At 34.0% G+C, this 23561-nt stretch overlaps 2 protein-coding genes and 1 pseudogene across 2 annotated transcripts; 1 reads left to right on the top strand and 2 right to left on the bottom strand.

The window, feature by feature from the left end:
- The first annotated feature begins 7818 nt into the window (after positions 1-7818).
- On the top strand, positions 7819-8337 carry LOC128195307 (uncharacterized). The gene has a single exon (XM_052872552.1). It carries the CDS (start codon positions 7819-7821, stop codon positions 8335-8337), a length of 519 nt encoding a protein of 172 aa, XP_052728512.1.
- Positions 8338-15878: 7541 nt separating this feature from the next.
- LOC108335909 (protein E6) lies at positions 15879-17322 on the bottom strand. Its single transcript, XM_017572119.2, has one exon. The coding sequence runs from the start codon at positions 17255-17257 to the stop codon at positions 16127-16129; it is 1131 nt and encodes a 376-aa protein (XP_017427608.1). The 5' UTR covers positions 17258-17322; the 3' UTR covers positions 15879-16126.
- Positions 17323-18422: 1100 nt separating this feature from the next.
- On the bottom strand, positions 18423-21605 carry LOC108326139 (pentatricopeptide repeat-containing protein At1g55890, mitochondrial-like; annotated as a pseudogene).
- Positions 21606-23561: the final 1956 nt, after the last annotated feature.

Raw genomic sequence — 23561 nt, forward strand, 5'->3', positions numbered from 1 at the left:
TATAATAATTTTTGGAAGTGTCAAATATATAAAATATATTAAAATTAAAAAAATATTTCAAATTATATATATAAAAAAGTTAGGGGGCACATTCTTCCTCAACAACCATAATAATCATTGAAAATCTCTATTATATTTGGTTTTCTTATAACTCCTAGTCAAGTAGTTCACGAAAACTTGTTAGAATTTGTTAATTAGAAATTATACCAATTCACCCCTCTTGATATTGAATAACTTTATAGTGCTTAGAATATTATGTAATAAGAAGAAATGTCAAGTAATCTTAAATGTAAAACGAAAATAAGAACATTTCTTGCACATGTAGAATACATATTTATAAGTCTCCAATGTGTGTTATGAATACTCAAAATCATAACATACACAAGGTCCATTATAAGCATTTCTTGAACATTCCTTAAACACCATCATCGTGCTCACAACAACATTAATCAAAATCATAAACATACACAAGGTCCATTATAGATTTATCTCAAATAGCCAAAGAAGAAAACATGGCAAACATACAATCTGGCACTCAGTGCCTAACCTCTAGAAAAAAAATGGCTCTCAACATCTTTCTTCTCACAAAAAGTTACGTTCAACAGAACTTTTTAACACTCAACATCCTAGAGCTAAAATGCTCTAGACCTGCAGTACAAATATGACGCTCATCGATGCCCTACTGCTACTCAACACCAATGTATTCGCAAAACATGAGGCTTAATGGACAAATTGGCACTCAACGGCCCAAAGCTAAAATGCTCCCAAACCTACACAACAAGGCTGATGCTCAAGGCTAGTCTGCCACTGCTAAACTTTGTATCAGGTTTCAACCGATGAAATTGTATGATTTAGGAGAAATGAGACCTGTTCAATTGATGAGTTTGATACTTGTTAGAATAAACAAAAACAGAACACAAGTTCAGTGTATTCAGTTACTATAAAAGCAGAAAAACATAATATACAAATACTTACTCAGTACCTTGTGTGTGTGTTTTTTCTTGTTTTCTCTCTACTCTGATCATCATCTTCTTCATCTCTGATTTGTGCGTGTGAGGGTTAAAAACCCTAGTAGAGCTCCTTAGTTCTCTCTGCTCTCTCTCTCTCTCTAAAAAACTCTGAAGCTTATTTTTCTCTCTCTTGCCTACGTGGGATTAGTCATTTAATCATGATATGTGAAAGTGTGCTTTCTCACTTTTTCCCTTCCACTAATAATACTTCCCTCTTATTTTGGTCAAAAGTAGTTTTAGTCATTGGAGCTCATACCAATTTGCTCAATTGCTCGAATTATAATTCCCTCAATCAACACAAAATTGACCAAAACACTCAAGCATGAAACAATAATCCAAATTATACAAATCAAATTAGCAATATACACCAAATTAGACTAATTAAAAACATCCAAATTTCATCCCCAATATGAAATAAAGCACAAAATGCAAAACATCCAATTGATAACACTCACATAACGCAAATCAATACTAGTTTCCCTTACTTTGTCGAAACAACCCCAAAGCTTCTAAGATAACAAACACACCTCCAATTCACAATATACTCTATCTACACATAGAAACATCACAAACATTACCAGACCATATCATTATGATCACTGATCGATAAAGACTCACAAAGAAGCTTAGAACCTCACATGCAATCAAATAAGATTCATATGCAAGCCAAGACAAGCATTGTTTACAAGAAAATAAGCAAAAGACGACTTACACAACTAAGGAATCTGATCGGATAAAAGAGGATAGTTCGTTGAGAAGATCACTCCACAATATCTACTCTTCAAACAAATGACCATAGAGTTGGAAGACATAAAAAGAAGTAAGAGAACTCTATAAAAATATATTTTAGAGAAATAAAGTGTTTTTAAGTAATGATATCCTTTTATTAGATTTCCATTTATACTTAAATATTTTAGCATTAAACTAATAATGTTTTATTATTTTAAAACACTGTGCTCCTATAATTTTCTAGGTTCTCACAATTAATTAATTTATTTTTATATATATATATAAACAAAATATTAATAAGTTAATTATCTTTTTATTTTGTTCAAGTATCAATTTTTTTTTTCGTTTTTATACATATTACTTTTAATATATCTCCATCTTTATTATATTGCTTTATCTAAAAAAAAATATATGAGATTTTATTTAATAAATCTAAATTCAATTTCACTTGGATGATCATATATTTCAAGTTCAATTCATCTGTCCAAAATTTTTGCATGATTTTTTTATATGCATTTTTCTTAATTTGTAGATAAATTTATTTACAAGTAATCTTAGCTTTTACTTAATTTTGAATTATTTTTACGGCTTGTTTAAAGAAAAAATTTTATTTAAAAAATAGTATGGTAACCGAAATAAATAATGTAGTATTCAATGAGTAGCAAGCATGGATGGTTTTTTAAAGTATTGAGATTGAAAACAAAATCCAAGTTATTATAAACTCATTTGTAATAGCATATGAAAAAACTTGTATAATTTAGTAAAATAAGTTTATTTACTACATATTTTAGTTAAACAATTTGTAACCAAAGAAATAAAATAAATTAGTTGAAAAGACTAATCAAATACACTTTATGTTACATTTCTTTTAGTGCACTTTTGCACCACGTGGACCTGTGATTCTCTTCCTTATTTCCAATTATCAAACATCATCATTTCATTTGTGTTAAGGATAGTTGGTATAAAATGCCACAAATCTTAATTATACTCTTTCAGGGTTCTCATTAATATCTCACGCTTATACTAATTTGTTCATAAATAAGAGGATTGAGTAGAAATAATCACAAATCGATTGCTAACTTAACTTTCAATTCAAAACACCATTTTTACGGGTTATACACACATACATATTATATACACATATATAATATATATATATATTTTGTTTGGTTGTTTGTTTCTTAAATATTTCAGTGTAGGTAATAGGTGATTTCAGACTTTCTTTAGATTATATGTTAAAATTAACAATGATATGTAAAATAGTATTTATGTTAGAGTTTGATGAATAGTGATAAAAACTGCAGGGCATTGCTTCCTGCACCTTCATATTTTATTTTCCTGTACCTCCTTGACATGATGAAATGATCATTTTTTTTAATTAAAAATTAATAAAATCTAAATTATTTTTAAATTCAGAAATATATTTTGGATTATATAATTTAAAATATGTATTTTATTTTTGAAATTTGAATTATATAATTTATTCATTTTTAGATTATACAAAATACATTTTAAAAAATAACTTAAAAAATTTTGAGAATGCAGGAAGAAAATATCGGGATACAGGAAGCACTGGCTGAACTGCAGACTAAGTTGGGCCTTCATCCTGGCAGAGCAGAACAAGAGCCCATATTCTTCTCAATCCTCTTCCTGCTCCTTATTTTTTTATTTACAAAAATATTTAATGAAAATATGAAAACGTAAATACGATTGTGTTATTTTAAAATTATCGATAGAATTCTGGTTTTTGTTTTTCAGGTTTCTTTTACATCATAATGATTGTAATATCATCAATGATAAAAAAAAATTAAATGATAAATAACATGACTATTAATTAAGAAAAATGATAAAATAATATTTAATTGTTTTTAATTTAAATAATTTTAAAGGTTAAGTTTTATTCTATTTTTTTTATATTTCTCTTCGATCAAATAATGTTATGAGCATAAAATAAAATCTTACTAAATTATTTTTACCTTTTTTTGAACCAAATAATTTTTATTTTGAATCTACTTTTTTTCTTTATTCTGCTTTTTTTTAATCTACAAGGCATACCGTAAGTACCGTAGCTTGTGCCTTAATAAAACATGTCGTAGCCTAGCGTATCAGGACCTAAGTTGGTTGCATGAAAAGTTAATTGGCACTTGTTTTAACTTATTAAACAAACAATTAAATATCATTTGGTTTAAACGATCTTAATTAAAAATATATTTTTCAAATATTTTTCATTAACATTATTGTCTAAAAGAGTTTATCTAACCATTTTCTAAGAGAGGAATAAGATGATAGTATAAAGATTCCCAACCACAAACTATTTCATAGTTTGTTCTTTTAAATTCTACCCTATTTACCTTTTAATATCTCAAAAACTATCCTAAAAACTAGAAAACTTTATAGAATACTATTATGTACGTCAAGATGCACAAATCTCATAAACACAAAGTCCTCTCTTCTTAAGTCCTTATAAAATCTTCAGAAGACAAAGATCAGTTCTCAGATTCATCACTAAACTCATCCCTACCAAAAGACTTCATGTTAGAGAATATGTTGAGTCCTTAAGGATGGACCAATGTTCTTCAACTACGACTACTGAAAAACAATAAGTTAATATAGAGATTCCTAAAGATTTGATTAGACATTGACAAAATGAAGGATGCACTCATCTCCATTATGGAACTATCAGATTAGTCCTCTCACTTCATAGAAGAAAGGGATTACCAGTCTTACTTTTAGACTTCAACTATCTACACTACGAGCATGAAATCATAGGCATTATATTAACTACTCTTCATGCTGGAAGCGTAGTATTCTCAGTGTTTCCAAACTTTAATGTCAGCCTTAGAGATGTCATTATCTCCCAAAGACTAAAAGTTCAGATCTAGATCACAGGAGCAAAGCAAGTTTCTGACGTGCTTTCTCAACTCTTCATCACCAAATAATATAGAGACTATAAGATCATACTATTGATCTTGCACTTCCTTCCTGTAAAGATAATGCCCTTTCCATCCTTGCTAATTGATAATGGCATATTTGACCATGATTTCAGCATCGCTGATTTGGCAGATTGGGGTTATTTAACCCCAAAACAGAAGGGGTTCGACATCTTTGGGCACCCAAACGCGATTCCTCTCTTCTGGAGCACCTGGAGGCAAGCTAGGAGCTGTGGGAACATCCCTTCTTCATCCTTGGGTCTTCTCCCTTCTTCCATTTCCACCATTATTGTAAGCTCAAGCTCTCCATTCATGGAGAGCTAGTTTCATTCTTGTTGGGAAATTGATGTAGTCACTGAACTCTTATGTAATTGCAATTGTTTTGAATATATTTGATGCTTCTTTCATTGATTGCTAGTATTTTTTTCCTTCTCTTAATGCTTGTTATGAATTGGTTATCCATGGCATGATAATTGATTTACTTGATATTGGGAAGTATTGTGTAAACCTAGAACTAGAACAAATTACCCAAAGGAAATTGTATCTAGGGATAGAACTTGGACCTTTGGTTGTCTTAGATCTCAATTCTTAAAGCGGATGAACTTGTTAGGTTTTCCAAGGGATTGGAGTTTAAGAAGTAAGTCTAGGCTCTCTCTACCAAGAGATTGGGTTTGAGTAAGTTAGAAGATTGACATTAGCAAGTTAATGAAGAAGGTGTATTTTTACATACATTAGAGTGAAGTAGGTGAAATCATACCCCAACAATATCATTTCATATCATTTCTAATATTTTCATTCCTAAGTGTTTGAGTTACCAAAGTTCACTTTTGTCATTCTTGTCTTATATTTACTTTAATTGCATAAAAACCCAAATTATGGAATCATTCTTTAGTCTACGTTAGTTCGAAATTATACGATTGTTTGGTGACACGAGTCTCTTGGGAAACGATATTCGGTCTTATCGGTTTTATTACTTGAAACGATTTGGTACACTTGTCAAAGTTGCAAACAAGGTTTTGGCGCCGTTGTGGGGACCCGTGTTAAAATTAGACTATCGTGTGATTTTTAACCGATTTAGACTCTAATCTTTTGTGTATAATTTTCTGTTTTATTGTATTATTATTTTTATACTTTTGGGCTAAATTGTGGCTCGAGTTTGGTTGTTTTCTAGTGTATGCAGGGAAGCATCCGTACAAGGAGAACTGTATCATCAGAACTATGCCTTGTTGACCTTGAGATCGGGAAAACTGCTCGAAGGAATAATAGTGACACAAGGAAACGAAAAGCTCTAGCTCAACAAGCTGCCCCTGAATCTTCATCTTCTTTTAACAATCAAGACATTGATCCTCTTGATACTTCTTCAGTGAACGAAATGGTTGGCACAAGACTATCTCCAAGGAGAACCATAGGGGACTCAATCACTTACACAAGCCCAAGAAACTTCTCAAGCATTGTAAGGCCCACTATGAGTGATAAACTAGCAGAAATGAAGCATGCTCTACTCTAGCTCATTAGTTCAAATCAATTTTCTGGCCTAGATAATGAAGACCCTCATGTTCATCTAGTCACTTTCTATGAATTATGTGGCTCTATGGGTGTAATGGGGGAGGAAGAAGAAGCATTGTATATGAGACTATTACCATTTTCTCTTAACGAAAAAGCTAAGGTTTGGCTTCAGTCACAGCTTAATCAAAGTCTGACTAGCTGGGAGGATGTGGACCATAAATTTCTTGCTCGCTTCTTTCCACAATCTAAGAGTACAGAAATAAAGGCTGCAATAGCTACTTTCATCCAAGGAGTAGATGAACCATTGTGTGAAGCCTGGGAAAGATTCAAAGCTTTACTTAGAAAGTGTCCCAACCATGGATTTAGTCTAGAGATGCAAGTGCAAACCTTTTGCAATGGTTTGCAACCTCATACTAAGATGATATTAGACGCATCTTTTGGTGGTTCGGTTCTATTGAAAACTGTTGATGAAGCCATTGTTGTTATTGAAAATATGGATTCCACTAATCTAAGGAGTCAACATGGGAGAATCCTGGCACAAAGGAGAGGAGTTTATGAACTTAGTGCTCAAGATGCACTACTTACACAAAACAAACTTCTCGCTCAACAAATGGAGCTCCTGACTCAACATATGGCCAAGCTACCTTAGTAATTGCAAGCAATGCAAGCTCAGGCTCAATCGCATCAACGAGTAATGAGATGTGATTTCTGTGGAGATGACCATCCTAATGGTCATTGTCAAGTTCCAAGTAGTTCCCAATCCGAAGAAGTCAACTACATGGGGAACCAAGAAAGACAAAACTTCTTCAACAACCCTTTTCCTAATCCTTCAAATCAAGGGTGGAGACAAGCACAAGGAGCTTCTAGTAGCAGAAATTCGTATAATCCTGCTCAACATTATCCATCTCAGAATGATCGAACTTCAAAAACTAGAAGAAATACTGCAAATGTTTATGCAGCAATCCATCCAAAATCAGAAAAGAACCGATGCTTCAATTAAGAATCTAGAAGTGCAAGTCGGTCAATTGGCGAAGCAGTTGGCTAATCAACAAAGCGGACAATTCTCTGCTAACAGTCAAGCCAATCCAAGGGAAGAATGCAATGTTATATTCACTAGAAGTGGAAAAGAGGTTGGAAGAAAAGAAAAAGATGAAGAAAAGCTAGAAAAAGAAGAGAAGAAAAAGAATGAAGAAAAGAATCAAGAAGAAAGAGAAATTGAAGAAGAGATTGTTGGAGGAGGAGAAGAAAATAAAATCAAAGAAAAAGAGAAAAAGCAAAAAGATGAAGAGTTTGTGAAACACCTTCCTTATAAAAAAAGACCCTCTAATAAATAGAAGGAGAGACAACTAGCTCGGTTCAAGCAAATATTCGATCACCTGGGAATCACCATTCCTTTGACCGAAGCACTACAACAAATTCCTGCCTATGCGAAGTACATGAAGCAAATCCTCAGGAAGAAGAAGAGGTATTTAGATGAGGAAACAATTGAAGTGCAAGGAAATTGTAGTGCCATCATGCAGAAGACTCTCCCTCCAAAATTCAAAGATCCGAGGAGTTTCACCATTCCTTGCACCATTGGAAACCATGATATAAGGAAGACTCTTATTGATTTAAGGGCTAGCATCAATCTGATGCCCCTATCCATGCTTAGAAAGATTGGTGGTCTTGAAGCCAAGCCAACAAGAATGATGCTTCAGTTGGCAGATAGATCCATCAAATATCCATATGGTGTAGTAGAAGACGTGGTGGTAAAAATTGATAAGCTCCAATTCCTGGTGGACTTTGTAGTGATGGAGATGGAGGAAGATGTAGAGATACCACTCATCCTTGGAAGACCTTTCAAGAAGACAACCAAGGTTGTCATTCATGTAGAAGAAGGAACATTGAAATTGAAAGACCAAGAAGATGAGGTAACTTTAAATGTCTTCCAAGATGTGCAACCAATTCAAGAAAAACAAACTAGTCCTAAAACGACAGATGAAGTTCTATTAGTGACTAGTCTACCAAATCAAGCTGCCAAGTTAGTCAAGAGGAGCCTTAATTGCTTCTCTCCAAAAGTGAAGGGAGGAGGAGAAGATAAGGAAGAGAAACTAGCTCACCATAACCTTATGATGGAAAGAGATGAACCCAAACCTGGCAAACTAGTGAGAATCAGGAAATAGGTTATGGGTCATCAAGGACATAAAGATAAATGGAGTATTTGAGATTGAGGCTCCTTATTCTAGAAGGGTCAAGTTGGTGACTAGAAAGCTGCTAAGAACATGTTGGTGTCATGAAAGGAAGAAACTCACCAGCATTAAGAATCAAACCTAATGACCTCATCTGTCAAGCTAGTGACTTTAAACAAGCGCTTACTAGGAGGCAACCCAACTTTCTAACCTTTTCTTATGTGTGCTTTTGTTGTTTGAGTGTGTTTTGATTGTTTGAATTTGCTTTAGAATGTTTTAGTTTGATTTGGTTATTTTGGAGCATGTTAGTTTGAATTATAACTTATGTGATGTTAATAGTTGCATTGGTGTAATGTTGAGTGTTGTGATAAATTGATGTGAATAGGAGTGGTTCAATATGTTTTGATGTGTTCTTGTGTGCTTATGTATGTTTTATTATGTGTTGCTAAGTTTAGGTATGTTTTAAGTGTCAAAAAGTAAAGCCTTGAGTTGTAGAATTAGAAAGCTTTGGAAGTGTGCACTTAATTTGTCATTCTTGCACTTAATTTTACTCCTTATGGATTTGATCAAGTTTGTATAGTGAAAACATGTTAATCTGGATTGAATTGAGTGCCAAGAAGTGTCAAATTCCAAAAATCGTAGGGTAAGTTGTCAAATTTTGCAGAATCTGCAATCTGGTATGGCGCCCCAGTGCCCATTGCTGAGGGGCGCTTCAACGTGGACTGCACAAAGCCAGCTTTCTAGCATTCTAACCCATGTGCACCCCAGTGCCCATTGCTCAGGGGCGCCCAAGCACAACCTACAAATTCAGCATTTGATTCACGCTCAAGCCCCCTTTTCTTAGGGGTGCCCGAGCCGGACCAGATTTGGGCTGCAACTCTGGTTTTCTGTTATGCTTCAAATTTTTCATGCTCCAACTTGTGTTTTGTGATTTTTCTTGCTTATATAGTATGCTTTCTACCTTGTGAAATCATGATCATGCAATCTAATGATTGTTTGCTACAAATGCATACTTACATTGTGGGCTCACATTTGCAAACTTTAGTTTCACTCTTTTTGTGCAGAAATGACTTCTTCATCCAACTCCAAGAGAATCACAACAAATGCCACCATATAGAGAGATCTCAGTAGAGTAATATGCGGCCCAAGTAGCATGGCTTGGGGACCAACCCAATTTATTGGGGAAGGTGGAGCCGCAACAGATGGTGCAAAAAATGAGGAATCCAACAATGATGATGTGGTTGATGCTGATGATGATGATGCTACAGATATGAGTGACTAGAGCACATCATGATTTTCACAGGACCTTTTATTTTGCTTTCTTTTATTTTGGTTGCTAGTTTGATTTGGTTTTAACTTTTGTTTGAATGAAACTTTTTCTTTTTCAGTTTTAGTTAAGTTGTTTAAGTTATCTGCCTTAATAAACTATGTTGATTTATAATATCGATGCCTGAGAAATGATGCTTGAGATTGTGCAGTTGAGTACAAATTGTGGTTGCTTTCATTATGAACAATTTGATAATGCGTTATGTTTAATTGTGATCAATGTTTATGGTAGTTGTTTGATGATGTTTGTGGAACCTTGAGTAACCATGTGAGATGTTGTGCCTTAATTTTTTCTTGTGAATGCCATAATGTTAGATCACAACTGATTTTTCCTGAGTTTCTCTGATTTTTCTTGTGAGGATTGGTTCTATATAACTCAGTAAAGCATTCTGTCATGACTGTTGATTTCTTATAAACTATGGCATTTGATTGATTGATTGTGTTGTGAGCACCATAGTAGATGACTAATTTGTTACACATTTCTAGTTGTTTCAAGTTAAGCAATGTATTGTGAATTCAGTTGTGCTTTTGAAAACTGTGTTTTATGTTAGAGTCAGATACCTTTTGCTTGATGATAATCAAGGTTATAAGTTTGCGGGAGTTGATAATGGCATATTTGACCATGATTTCAGCATCGAATTTAGAGAAAATATCAACTCTCTATTAGCTTTTTGCCTTGTAAATCCTAGTTTCTTTTAGTTTAATAAGTGGTTGCATATTAAGCTTTATTGAGATAAATTGATCATTAACCCATCCATTTACATGCTTAAATTAGTTGGAAGAAGTCTTTGCATCAAATGAAGGTGCTGGAACCAAAGTAAAGTAGAAAGAAGAGCAAAAATGAAGAACCAAAATTCTGTTGAAGCTAGCCCGAGTGCCCTTTTTTTATGGGCGCTTGAGCGCCACTGCACCGTGGTTGGACCGCGCTCGGGCGCCCCCTGCATATGGGCGCTGGAGCGTCACTTTGCCGAGTGACGCGCGCTGGAGCGCGACTTTCGCTGATTTGGCAGATTAGGGTTATTTAACCCTCAAACAGAAGGGGCTCGACATCTTTGGGCACATAGAGGCAAGCTAGGAGCTGTGGGAATATCCCTTCTTTATCCTTGGGTCTTCTCCCTTCTTCCATTTCCACCATTACTGTAAGCTCAAGCTCTCCATTCATGGAGAGCTAGTTTCATTCTTGTTGGGAAATTGATGTAGCAACTGAACTCTTATGTAATTGCAATTGTTTTGAATATATTTGATGCTTCTTTCATTGATTGCTAGTATTTTGTTCCTTCTCTTAATGCTTGTTGTGAATTGGTTATCCATGGCATGATAATTGATTTACTTGATATTGGGAAGTATTGTGTAAACCTAGAACTGGAACAAATTACCCAAAGGAAATTGTATCTAGGGATAGAACTTGGACCTTTGGTTGTCTTAGATCTCAATTCTTAAAGCAGATGAACTTGTTAGGTTTTCCAAGGGATTGAAGTTTAAGAAGTAAGTTTAGGCTCTCTCTACCAAGGGATTGAGTTTGAGTAAATTAGAAAATTGACATTAGCAAGTTAATGAAGAAGGTGTATTTTTACATACATTAGAGTGAAATAGATGAAATCATACCCAACAACATCATTTCATATCATTTCTAATCTTTTCATTCCTAATTGTTTGAGTTACTAAAGTTCACTTTTATCATTCTTGTCTTATATTTACTTTAATTGCATAAAAATCCAAATTATGGAATCATTCTTTAGTCTAAGTTGGTTAGAAATTATACGATTGTTTGGTGACACGAGTCTCTTGGGAAACGATATCCAGTCTTACCGATTTTATTACTTGAAACGATTTGGTACACTTGTCAAATTCGTCAACACTAATAATCAAGAAGAAACACCCTCTATTGTCCATATCCCTCGAAACATCTCCCGCCGAGAATTACAGAAACTCATTCCAAGGCAATGAGTTACCAATTATGAAAAGGGTAATGATATATTGACACCCTCTTGACAATCTTTTGACATTGTCACGTACCAAAAAGTAATTGGTCGAATTGGTATTTTTCTTTAAACAAAAATAAATGACATGGAATGTTCATTTAGAGGTATTTGGTTTCGTAGGTTCGTGTGAAAGGTTTGAAAGTTCTTCTTCGTTCTCAAACGTCGTTATCAGAGGAGCTATGTCGTCGAACCACTATTCCATCGTTGTTCGTGACGAGTTTCGTCGTTCCCTCAGATTTACTATATGCTCATATATCGTCTAAAGATATATTTCTTTTAATAAAAAAAACCTTAGCAAATCACTAAATTTCTTTGTATTTTCTATATGCTCTCTTTGAGAGTTATCATCTATGCCTTTGATGATAACACTATTTGTGTTATAAATTCTGAAGAGAATTAAAACATTTGGTGTTTAAGTTAGTTGAGTTAAATAGTCTAAGCGTGTTGTCTAGGGTTGAATTAGAAGTGGTTAGAGTACTTGTAAACAAGAAGTGGTTAGAATACTTGTAAACTAGGATGGTTAAACTAAGACTACTCGTGTTGACAATTTTGACGTTGTTTTTCTTTTTCTTTAATCTTGTTTCTTTTTGTTTTTCATTGTGTTTGTTTTACTTTATTCAGATTTCATATTTTATTAAATATATTTTGGGATCCGAATTAAGGGGTTTGAAATCCATAATTATGTCTAAAGTTTAAAATTCACATGAAAGGATTTTTCTATAAAAGTGAACCTCCCTTGTTTTTCTTTTTTAGGATCATCAGTTGTTGAATCAAAGTTTGTTTGTCATATATTCTTCATGCTTTTCTTCTAATTCTTCTCTTCTCTAAAAGTCTGAAATATATAACTTATATTATCTCTATCCCACATAAATGCAAATATGATCCTAACGAGGATCTTATGTATTAGAATTTTTTTTATCATTGAACCATTTAATTAAGTCTCATTATAAATATAACATTATTTGGATATTAACATTATTTTCTTCTTACTCCCATTTTTTTTTTCTTTTTTTCACATTTTTTTAAAGGCATTATTCTCGGTTTATATTAGTGAAAACTCATGCGCATGTATTTTACTTTTTTTTATGATAAAAAAAAAATAAAACTATTATTAATATAATTATGAAAGTAAATGTAAATAATTTTTATATTTTTATTGTAGGCAATTTTTAGCATTTTAGATAATCTTTTTTATTATAAATAGTTATTTTAGTTTAAAATAATATTTAAATTTTATAAAAAAACTTAAATAAAAAAGGTTAAGTTTAGAAATAATGTTACTTAAAAGATAAATTTGCTAAAATAATTATTTTTTAATTTTAAAAAATATTTAAAAGATAAAATTCAAAACAAAATGTGTAAAAAAAATGGGATTTTTTTTATATAATATTATGGATTAGTGTCACCTCATCACCATTTATATACTAAGTTTACAATTTATAATTTAAAAATGCATAAATAATGTAAATTCAAATTTATTTTTCTTATAAAAGTAGACTTTAACTTAGATCTCTACCCAAGCCATTAACATAACTAAATAAAGTCAAAGATGATTTTGAAGCTAACATACCACCCACCACATCATATGAATTCACATATTTACCATAATAGCATGTAGAAATCAAGTTAAAATTTAAATATGGAGGAAATTTATTAATTTTTAAGATATCTAAACATATTAAATTCAAATTAATATTATTTTAAATTGTTTATTAAAATTTATTGTATTTTATTTTAATTACTACAAACGAAGAAAATTATTTTAATGTTAAGAAATCTTAGTTAAAATTGGGTAAATATTTTCTCAATCAACATCTTATACAAAAAATTCTACTTTGTATTTTCTCAATCAAAAAATTGGGTAAATATTTTCTCAATCAAAAAATTCTACTTTGTATCTATCAAAAGACAATCTTCATCATACTGGTAGATAAAATTCTAACTAGTAATATTGAATAATAACTAATATTGAATAAGAAATAATAGTGATTTATAATAATAATAAAAATAGTCATGAAAGTTAAAAAAAAACTATTATCAACATCAGTAATAAATCTCAAGTCGATATTAACCGAAAAGTAATTATCACAATAATATTTGATCTTAATCACATTGATAATTCTTGAAATGAATTAAAATGAAAGAAAATATGAAAACAAGGCACAAATATAAATTTAAAAATAGAACAAATTTGAAATTTTTACTTTTTAAGTAAAATTTGAAATTTTTTATTTTAAATTAATCTAATTACTCTTATAAGATTTTAGAATTTCAATACCCAATTTTCATACTTTATTGGAAATAATTTCAAATTGTCTATATAAATAAATTACTCTTCTAAAGAAGTAATTATCAAAACACTATTATGCATTATAACAAAATATATATATATATATATATATATATATATATATATATATATATATATATATATATATATATATATATATATATATATATATGTCAATTATAAAATTTCGATAAAGAAGTATTGATAGAAGTCCGATAATACATAAAAAACTATGTAAGATTTCTTTGAACTTGAAAATATTAATCATAATATTTTGATATTTTATGAGAAATTTGAAGCAAGAAGTAAAAGGTTTTTAAAAAATGTACACCTATTTGTGAAGGTTATTTAATTGATGCCGTCTATGGTTATTACCATGCATTGGGTGCCCCCCTCGTGTGCCTCAAACGAGTTAGGTGTTTTAGGTTATCCATCAATTAATCTAAACCTAACACTTTCAACTGCCCTCTTTCCCTCTATCTCTCACAACATGCCCTGTCCAAATTAAGCAAATTGCTACATGCTATGCAAATACAAATTCACTTTTTCACTGTAGTAGGTAATAGGAATGAAAAGATGTGCCACAATAAAAAGGAAAAATAGTTTTCCAATTTATGAATACTATTATTGTCAAATAAGGACAAATTCTTCTAGAGTTCTACACTGTATAGGAAAAATAGCTCAGACTTTGCATTTACTTGCTTCCTAGTGTCCTCCAAGTGTTTGTGGAAAGTTTCTTCCCTCCCCAATTATTTAAGGAAATGCAAGCGGCAAGTGAAGTGCTCTTTCTCTTGCCAAGTTTTAAATATTCAAACCATAACAACCTTTGGAGTAAATAAAGTGCAAACTAGCACAAGCAACCACTTTATTTTTTCCCACACCCCCAATCACGGAGGAAAGAAAGCGTAATCGATTGGGTTGAAAAATTACTCCATTTATTATTATTATGCCTCTCCACACCCAACCAATAAAAATTAATATTGATAGTTGCATCTCCACAAACCCAAATTCACAACAATTCCACCTTTCTACACCTTAAACTACAAATTGACTTCAGTTTATTTATGTCCAAAGACTGTAGTAAAGGGTAACCTATTCCTCTCTACTGTTTTCTGCCTCTCAGAAGTCACCGTTGAAGTGAATCAATGACTGTAGTTATAGTTCACCTTATGTAAGTTTGAAGAGTTTTCTACTAATAGAAAAATTGTGGCAAAATGGGAGTTTTCTACCAATCACATAGATGCCATTGGCTACAGCTACAGTGCATAACTAATCCACCAAGAAACAGTGATTGGTGCATAATTTCCAATGAGGAAGCTCCTAACCTTGTTTTGCATCATTGGCATGGAACCGACTGGTGCTGATTCTAGGCAGCTTGAATAGGTTATGGCTAAATACCTAAAGAGATATTACTCCAATTAAGCTGAAGTTTTTTCAATTTAAATGGAAAATAACCTTGATAAAAGGATTGACTGATACTCTAAAGACTGTCATATATACGAAATATATTTTTTTGATGAGTTAGTGTATGTTATTTAGCAGACATGATCTTATCAGATTAGCATATCAGCATCTAAAGGGAGTGATTTAGAAGTATGAATTAATATGTTATTCGTTGCTAATCATTGACTTCGTTTTGTCCATTGTGGTGAAAAAGGAAAGGTATAACAAAATGATGTTTATCACTCAACTTCAACAGTGTGGTGCCCCTGTCACTGTTTGAAAATGGTATCTGTGATCATCTATGTTGGTAGGTAAGGCCAGTTGGACCACCAAAGAAGGTTTAAAATTAGTAAATTATGTTTCCTTTTATTGGTCTATATTCTCTTTCTCCGTCTGCTTAATCCTTGTGTTGCATTGCACTCGTTTAAAAAGAAAAACAACACAGAAGATTGTTCCTTTTTTAGTGAGAAAAGCGAGAAACCACAACATGTTCATAGCAAAAGTTACACATGCTTTGATACTACATGCCATATTTCCGAATCATTACATAGACTGTGCAATTCCAAAAGCAAGATTTAATAAGATTACCACCAAGTAAAACCCCTAAATAAATTATTACCCTTTAACACTTTTTGTAATTTATAATGTAAAGCACAGTAAAACATCGATCATCCACACCGACTGTGAATACTCCAAATCAAAAGCAAAATTAACTCTTCACTGTGACACTGATGACTGAAGCTCAAGGCTCGAACTCCTCCTGCTCATCTTCAAACTGCTCCTGGTTCTGATAACCTTCCATGGAGTTCTTATTCTCGTAGGAGTTCACATTGTTGTTGCCAAAGTAACCCCTGTTGTTGTACCATTGCTCGGAGTTCACTCCCCTGGATGAACCGCCATATTGTGTTGGGTTGTTGTACTTCTCAGAGTTAAGGTCATAATAGTATTTTCCACCCTCCACGAACCTCGTATCACTTAAACCCTGCCTCTCCCCATTGTAATTGTTGTTAACAGCTTTAGTTTTGTAGTACCTGTTGTTGGCAGCCTCGTTGTTGTTATTATTGTAGTAGTATCTCTCGTTGGCAGCATTGTGGTTGTTGTTGTTGCTGTTGTAATATCTCTCGTTGGCAGCATTGTCGTTGCTGTTTTGATTTTCCATGGACTTGTACCCTCCTTCTGCATACTTTGTATCACTGAATTCATTTTTCTTACCAAAGGCATCCTTGCTGTTGTCGAAGTAGTTGTTGTTGTTCTGATTTTCCTTGGAGTTGAATCCTGCTTCAGCGTACTTTGAGTCACTCAATTCACTCTGCTTACCAAAACCATCATTGCTGTTGTAGAAGTAGTTATTGTTGTTCTGATTTTCCGTGGAGCTGTATCCTCCTTCTGCAAACTTTGTGTCACTGAATTCATTCTGCTTTTCAAAAGCATCCTTGCCGCTGTAGAAGTAGTTGTTGAAAGAAGTGCCGGTGAGTCTTGTTTCACTCGGTTCATTTTGGTTGGTGTTATAGGCATCTTTCTTGAAGCTGTGGAACTTGTTGGCGTTGTCCTCCTCAGTTGTGGTAGTTTTGTATGGCTTGAAGGTGGTGGGAGTGGTGTTGGGGGCAGCATTAGTTGTTGTAGTGGTGGGAGGGTGCAGACCAGTCTCATGACCATACAGGCCATAGCTGTTTTCTGTTTCTGGAATGAACACTGGCTGTTGTTGTTCTGGTTTGTTAAGTGAGCCTTCATTATCGGTAAGCTCTGTCTCTTTGAGGTTGTTGTTGAGAGGGGTGACTTTGCTGAAGAACTGGCTTTCTCTGGCATTGAGTTGGAGGGAGAAGAAAAGGGTTGTTAAGAAGAGGAAAGGAATGAGTTTTGGGATGGGAGCCATTGGTGAGTGTGAAAGAGAGAAAGATGGTGTGGACAGTGTATAGTGCTGCTGAGTAGTTTTGGTTGTGGAAGTTTGATTATATAGAGAGGGTCTTCAACCTATCCTTCTACCCTCTTTACTTTTCCACTCATCTAGTGCAAATTGGAGAAGGCTTTCTGTGATGGTTGTGGTCCCACACCGGGGAACTTTAGGTGATTTAAATGGGCCCATATTATATTAATCTCAGCCGGACAGAGGATTTGCATCATTATTAATCTTTTCAGTCAAAAATCCTGGCTTTCTTGTTAGGGTTGAGCTCAACATTTTGTATCATATTTCGTTACTTCTAAGCAAATCCATCCTTGATTAGAGTTGCATCATTGAATCCACAAATGCAAATACTAAGTGGAATAAATAACTCAGCATATATGGTAAGATTGTTAGCTTTTATTTGAAAAGGAACACTTATAAATCATTTTATAAAATGAAAATGTAACAACTTTATCGGCCACATCTATTCAATTCATATTCATAGCAAATATCAAATTTCATTTAAACTCTATTTCTAGGTATTATATGAACTTTTTACTTTAATAAAAAACATATTGACATTGGCATGATAATATACATATAATATACATAAATAACATATTTGTATAAATAATATTAATTATTTTAAACAAGGTACAAAAACAAAAATATGTATTTATGTATGACTTTCTTCCATACTCATTTCTCTTTTAAATTATTAAAACACTATTTATTTATTAGGTAATTTACAAAATTTATTTTAAATATTCTTCTCTATCTATACTTTTACTTCATTTAAAGATTTGTTTTACACATTTTTATGTTTACTTACATAAATCTTTAATTTATTAAGTAACTTGATAATTTAATTTATTCATTCTCTCTTACGAGTAGTCTAATATTTACTAAATTTTCTCAAATCACTAAAATGCCTTCCCTATCAATTTTTATAAAAATATAATAAATACTTTTAAAATTATAATAAAATTATAACTACTTATATTTTTTACTCTTATCAACAATTTGTAAGAGTCTAAAAAATAGTGTATTAGAAGTGATAGTATGTTCTAAATGATGAAACTCGCTTATTTTAATATTAAACATACAATAAATATTTTTTGTAGAACCGTCCATAGGGTCATGCGAAACTAACAATTTAAGATTTTTCCAACTTAAAAGTTTTTTGTACAAGACTTTTGCCACAATCTAACTTCGCCTTTGAAACCATGCCCTCATTCACCAGCTTATCCACCACAAGCTGCACCAATGACGTGTCAACAATGCACTGGTTATTGAAAATCTCCTTGCACATCTCAATTGTGATCTTCAAATCATCCTTCTCACACAAGAAGGGAACAAGGATAAAGTAAGTGTTTTTATGAGGGTCAAAATCAGAGTTTACAATCTCAACAAACCACTTCTTAGCCACATCCAAATTCTCCTCATTCATAGAACCTTTGATGACAACATTTATGCAAAAGAGGTCAGGCTTCACACCCACCTTCTCCATTTCCCTAAGAGCTCAACAACTTCACCCACTTTCTTCTCCCTAGCCAACCCCACCAACTTGGAACAATAACCCCTCACATCAAGAGCAACATTCTTTGCACCCATTTGCCCCCACATTTTCTCACCATCCTCAAAACTACCCTTTGAGTATAACCCATGAAGCAAAGTGTTAAACATGATGGAATCAGGGTTCACACCCATCTCCGTAAGCAATGACAATGTTGAATCAAAGGAACCCTTTTCACAAAACGCCTTAATGAAAGTGTTGTACGACACCAAATCAGGCTTAATTGAGAGCTAAGTGGGGAGGGTCCTAAAAAGCTCATCCACGACGTCGAACTTCTTAGAGTGGAGGTATGCGGCCAAGAGGGCATTGACAAAGAGAACGATGCGGTCGCATTTTCGTTGGGGCATTTCGTTGAACATCGTGCGCACGTGTTTGGCCATGCCAGATTTTCCATAAAGGAATATGAGGCGCACAGAGAAACCCTCGTTGGAAATGTCGGAATACTTCTTTTAGTGTTTGAGTGGTACTAGCTACTACTACGCTAAGAATGAATTTTACATAGTCTCAAACAGAAGTTAATGTCATAGATGTTATTGAGTGGTACTAGCTACCATTACGCGTGGGCTCAACAAGAGTCCTTGGTTAAGTGATCAATTATAAAAATATAAATTGTAATTTGTTTCGTCTTAATAATATTAGTTTACTTTGTTTTGGTTTGTGTTATGTTTTTCTTTTCTTTTGTAATGATCACTATATTTTTTGTGTGAGCTGAGGATACTGTATATTCAAATAAAAGAAATTAGTAGCAAATTCTTTGGGAATAGGAGAGAGAAAGTAGATTCTCATATAATTAGGCTTTAACTTTATTTTATTTTAAGATGAATGTATTTAATATAAAATAGTAGCATTATAGTCCTATTACATTTTGAAAAACTAGAAAACTATGAAATGTAATTGTTAGAGTGGTGCAACATAATGGTTAGCGTGAATAACAAACCAAGACGGGGTGAATTGTTTTCTTATCGCAAGTCGTGTCTTTAAATATTTTCTCTTGTAATTTAAATTCCTTAGCGATAATTTAAAACAAATAAGAGAGTAAGAAAGAGAGTAAGGAAGAGAGAAAATTGCATAAATGATTTTATACTGGTTTAGATCACAAGGATCCTACGTCTAGTTGCTAATATCAAATGAGAATGAACGATCCACTATCACAAACCAACAAACTGTTACAATCACAAAGAAAATAAACAAGTTTAAGGTTAGAACACTTCTCTTGTTACCCCAAGAAAACTCACTTCCCTTGAAAGTCACAAGGGATGAACACTTCTTTCGAATGTTTCACGAAGGGTGACCACCTCCTTTGAATCTTCACAAAGGATGATAGGCTTTGACTTAGCAACAACAACAACACTTAATCACAACTACCGTGAAACTTCTCACTCTATGCCCACACCAAGTTCTCAAAGCCACAAGCACAAGAGTTACACAAACCCTAGAACACACTTATCATAGCACACAACAAAATAGATAAGATTTTCGAAATTCACGTATTTCGTATTTTAGAACGAGAGTCTCAATCTAATATATTGATATCTCGCCCAAGGATACCTTCAAAAATTTGTTGTCAGCTATTTAACGCGTGATAATCGATTATCTAAATAAAGTTATCAATTATGCATTTAATGTATGCACAATGGTTGCTTGAAAACTCTCATAATTGTTCGTCATAATTAATTATCGATTATCATTAGTTGGTAATCAATTATTCCAAGGCAAAATGAGTTTTTAGAAAACTTTTAAACACATAATACATATAATAAGGGATAAATAACACCCTTTACATAAAACTACTTAATTACAAAAACTTTAACATAAAAAAATTTTAATAAAAATTTTCTTGTAATTTTAACACTTGAAACTTGACTTGTAGACATCATCAAAACTTCTAAAACAGTAATTCCTTTAATACTTAGGCTCTTAAAAGATTATAATGTTGTTATTAATATGATGCTATGTGCATTGCATCTCTTCCCATTAGCTAGAATTGTCTCTTTATCAAATTTGCAAATTCTTAATAGAGTACATAAGAATCACCTTAATTACTTAGCAGCTACATTATTCGGTTAACAACAAAATTTAACATCAAACATTCAAATTGAAAAATATAAATTTATTGAAAATAAACTATCAAAGTTTATTAATAAATTAATTAAAAGTTTTCAAATTGATCATGTAAGGACCATGATTTTAAGAGTAGTGGGGACACGGTGGTCACCCACCCTTTTTCATTTCAGTGGAGCAACATGCCACACACAGAGCTCACGTTCATGTGAGAGCATAGTAATATGCCACACCCGTGAACATTGTTATAGTTCACATGCACACAGTATATTTTACTATTATCTTCATGGGTGAACAATTAAGTTGGAGAGCTGCGCGCATGAAAAACAACACGTAAAGGATAGCTCCTTGGGAACAACTCATTCCTTTCATCCAACACTTCAATGTTTCTTCTCTTTGGCTAGCAGAACCAGCAGATGCCCACGGTCCAGCTGGGAGGCGTCACAACCATGGCCTCCACACAACGTCCAACATCCAGGAGCCAGCAGCCACACCCACAGCAGTAGAAGTTCACGGTGCTGCAGTTACTGACTGGAAGGAAAAATACGCACGTTAACCTTGATGGAGAAGGAACAGCTGCATGGTGAATGAAGAAGTGCCGGTTTTGAAGGTGGGTTCTAGCTAAGCATCATCCACCACCGTGAAGAAGGAGGAGCACATACGTCCACCAGCCAGCTGATCCAGTAGCGACAGCAGCTCCATCAACGCAGTCCAGCACGCTCATCTTCCAGGAGAAATCACGGTGAACAGCTAGCTTCTCTGTCACAACAGCTCCGTCCAGCAGGTATCCAGTTTGGAGAAGCCACGTCCTTGAGGGAAGAGCGCACAGTCTTCACGTCCGAGCTGGTTGCACACAGCCCCAACATCCAACAACACGCAAGAAGAAGTCCAGCAGCAGACGGAGGCCACGTTCCAGCAAAGCCATGGCAGCAGCTTGGACCAGCACCAGCAGAGAAGTCACGTTCTAATATGGAGAATGAAGAAGGAAGAGGTCTGCACAATAATGAAGAACAGCACTTCATAGTCCAGCTTGAATGTTGTCACGGTCTGCAACAACACAAATGGATGGGTCTCTGCCTTTGTCACGCCGAGGAGCACAAAGATATGGAGAATTGAGTAAAGACAGTGCTAAGGGACAAAGCTTAATGGAATCAAGGGTGGGCAGTAGCACAACTTCCATCCAGCAAGCTTAGTTCAGTAGGTTGTTGCGTCCAGTAAAGAAGATATTCACGTCTTGCAACAACTCATGGCTAGCTCACGTAAAGAGTGAAGAGGTGCTGGAAAGAAGGAGGAAAGAAGAAGAAGGGAGGAGAGCTGGACACTGTGGCAAGGGGGTTGAAACGGCAAAGGAGGAACACAGTGCTGAGATTGATTCAAGAATTCACAAAGGAAGTCTTCAAGAGGTAAGGGGAGATAGATTTTTCGTTTTGATTAGTTAACCTTACTGTTTTTGAAGAAATCTAAAAGCTTTAGAGTTAAAAATGGAGGTTTTCTGGTTTTCTGGAAAACCTGCGATTCTGCAAAATCTGCAGAATCGCGTTCGTCCAAATTGGTTTCAAATTGGACGTTCGTCCAAAACTTGACAAATTGAACGTTCGTCCACGTTGTTTTGAGCACTCGTCTCTTTTTCTCTGTCGAGCGTTCGTTTCTGAACGTTCGTTCGTCTTAGTACCGAGCGCTCGTCCAAACAGTGCTGTCGAGCGTTCGTCCTTAAGTTACATGTTGAGCGTTCGTTCTTAAATATTCTGAACGTTCGTCCTAACAGTATATGACCAAAATATAGGTGGGTTTCTGAACGTTCGTTCATATAGCGGATTAACGAGCGTTGGCGATAGGGATTTGAGTGGAGAGCGTTTGTGTACGTCTGTGAACGTTCGTCATTTTCCAGGTAAGGGAAGCTTATTTAATTTAACTGGTTTGATGTATGTGTGTGAACGTTCGTTGTTAATTGCATGAGTATAATGCATGATATTGGATTTTCTGAATGTATGAACGTTCGTTATTTTTGGTAAAAAGAGATATATGAATTTACATGATACGGATTGAATAAGATGTGGAAGTTGATGCTGATATGAACGTATGAAATTATGAGAATTACATGTTGAGGTTAACTGGAATATAAATGAATTAAAAAGAGTCTTCCATGCTAATGAATGTTGGTGCCGAACGGTCTTTAACCGTTCGGTTTTTCCTTATCTAAAATGGTCAGAGTTTGATTCGTTCATTTGGAATGATTTCTGGTCGAGGACGAGCGTCCTCATGTTACACTGCCTTGTTGAGCGTTCGTACTTTTGTTTGCTCGGTTTTAATGGGAGCGTTCGTCCGAGTACGGTTCGGTCTCATACCGAACGTCCATCCTAATTGATATTTAATCTTATACTGAACGTTCGTTCTGTTTAGTGTTCGTCCTAATAGTGCTCGGCAATGAGCGTTCGTCCTAATAGTGCTCGGTCTCCAACTGAGCGTTCGTCCTAATAGTGCTCGGTCTCCAACTGAGCGTTCGTCCTAATAGTGCTCGGCAATGAGCGTTCGTCCTAATATGCCCGGTCTCCAACTGAGCGTTCGTCCTAATAGTGCTCGGCAATGAGCGTTCGTCCTAATATGCCCGGTCTCCAACTGAGCGTTCGTCCAAATAGTGCTCAGTATCACACTGAGCGT

This window comes from Vigna angularis, chromosome 1 (assembly GCF_016808095.1).
Source record: "Vigna angularis cultivar LongXiaoDou No.4 chromosome 1, ASM1680809v1, whole genome shotgun sequence".
Lineage (NCBI taxonomy): Eukaryota > Viridiplantae > Streptophyta > Magnoliopsida > Fabales > Fabaceae > Vigna > Vigna angularis.

Bases quoted from the DNA above. Each gene is read 5' to 3' on its own strand.
- LOC128195307 (XM_052872552.1), top strand. From the start codon at position 7,819: ATGCTTAGAAAGATTGGTGGTCTTGAAGCCAAGCCAACAAGAATGATG.
- LOC108335909 (XM_017572119.2), bottom strand. From the start codon at position 17,257: ATGGCTCCCATCCCAAAACTCATTCCTTTCCTCTTCTTAACAACCCTT.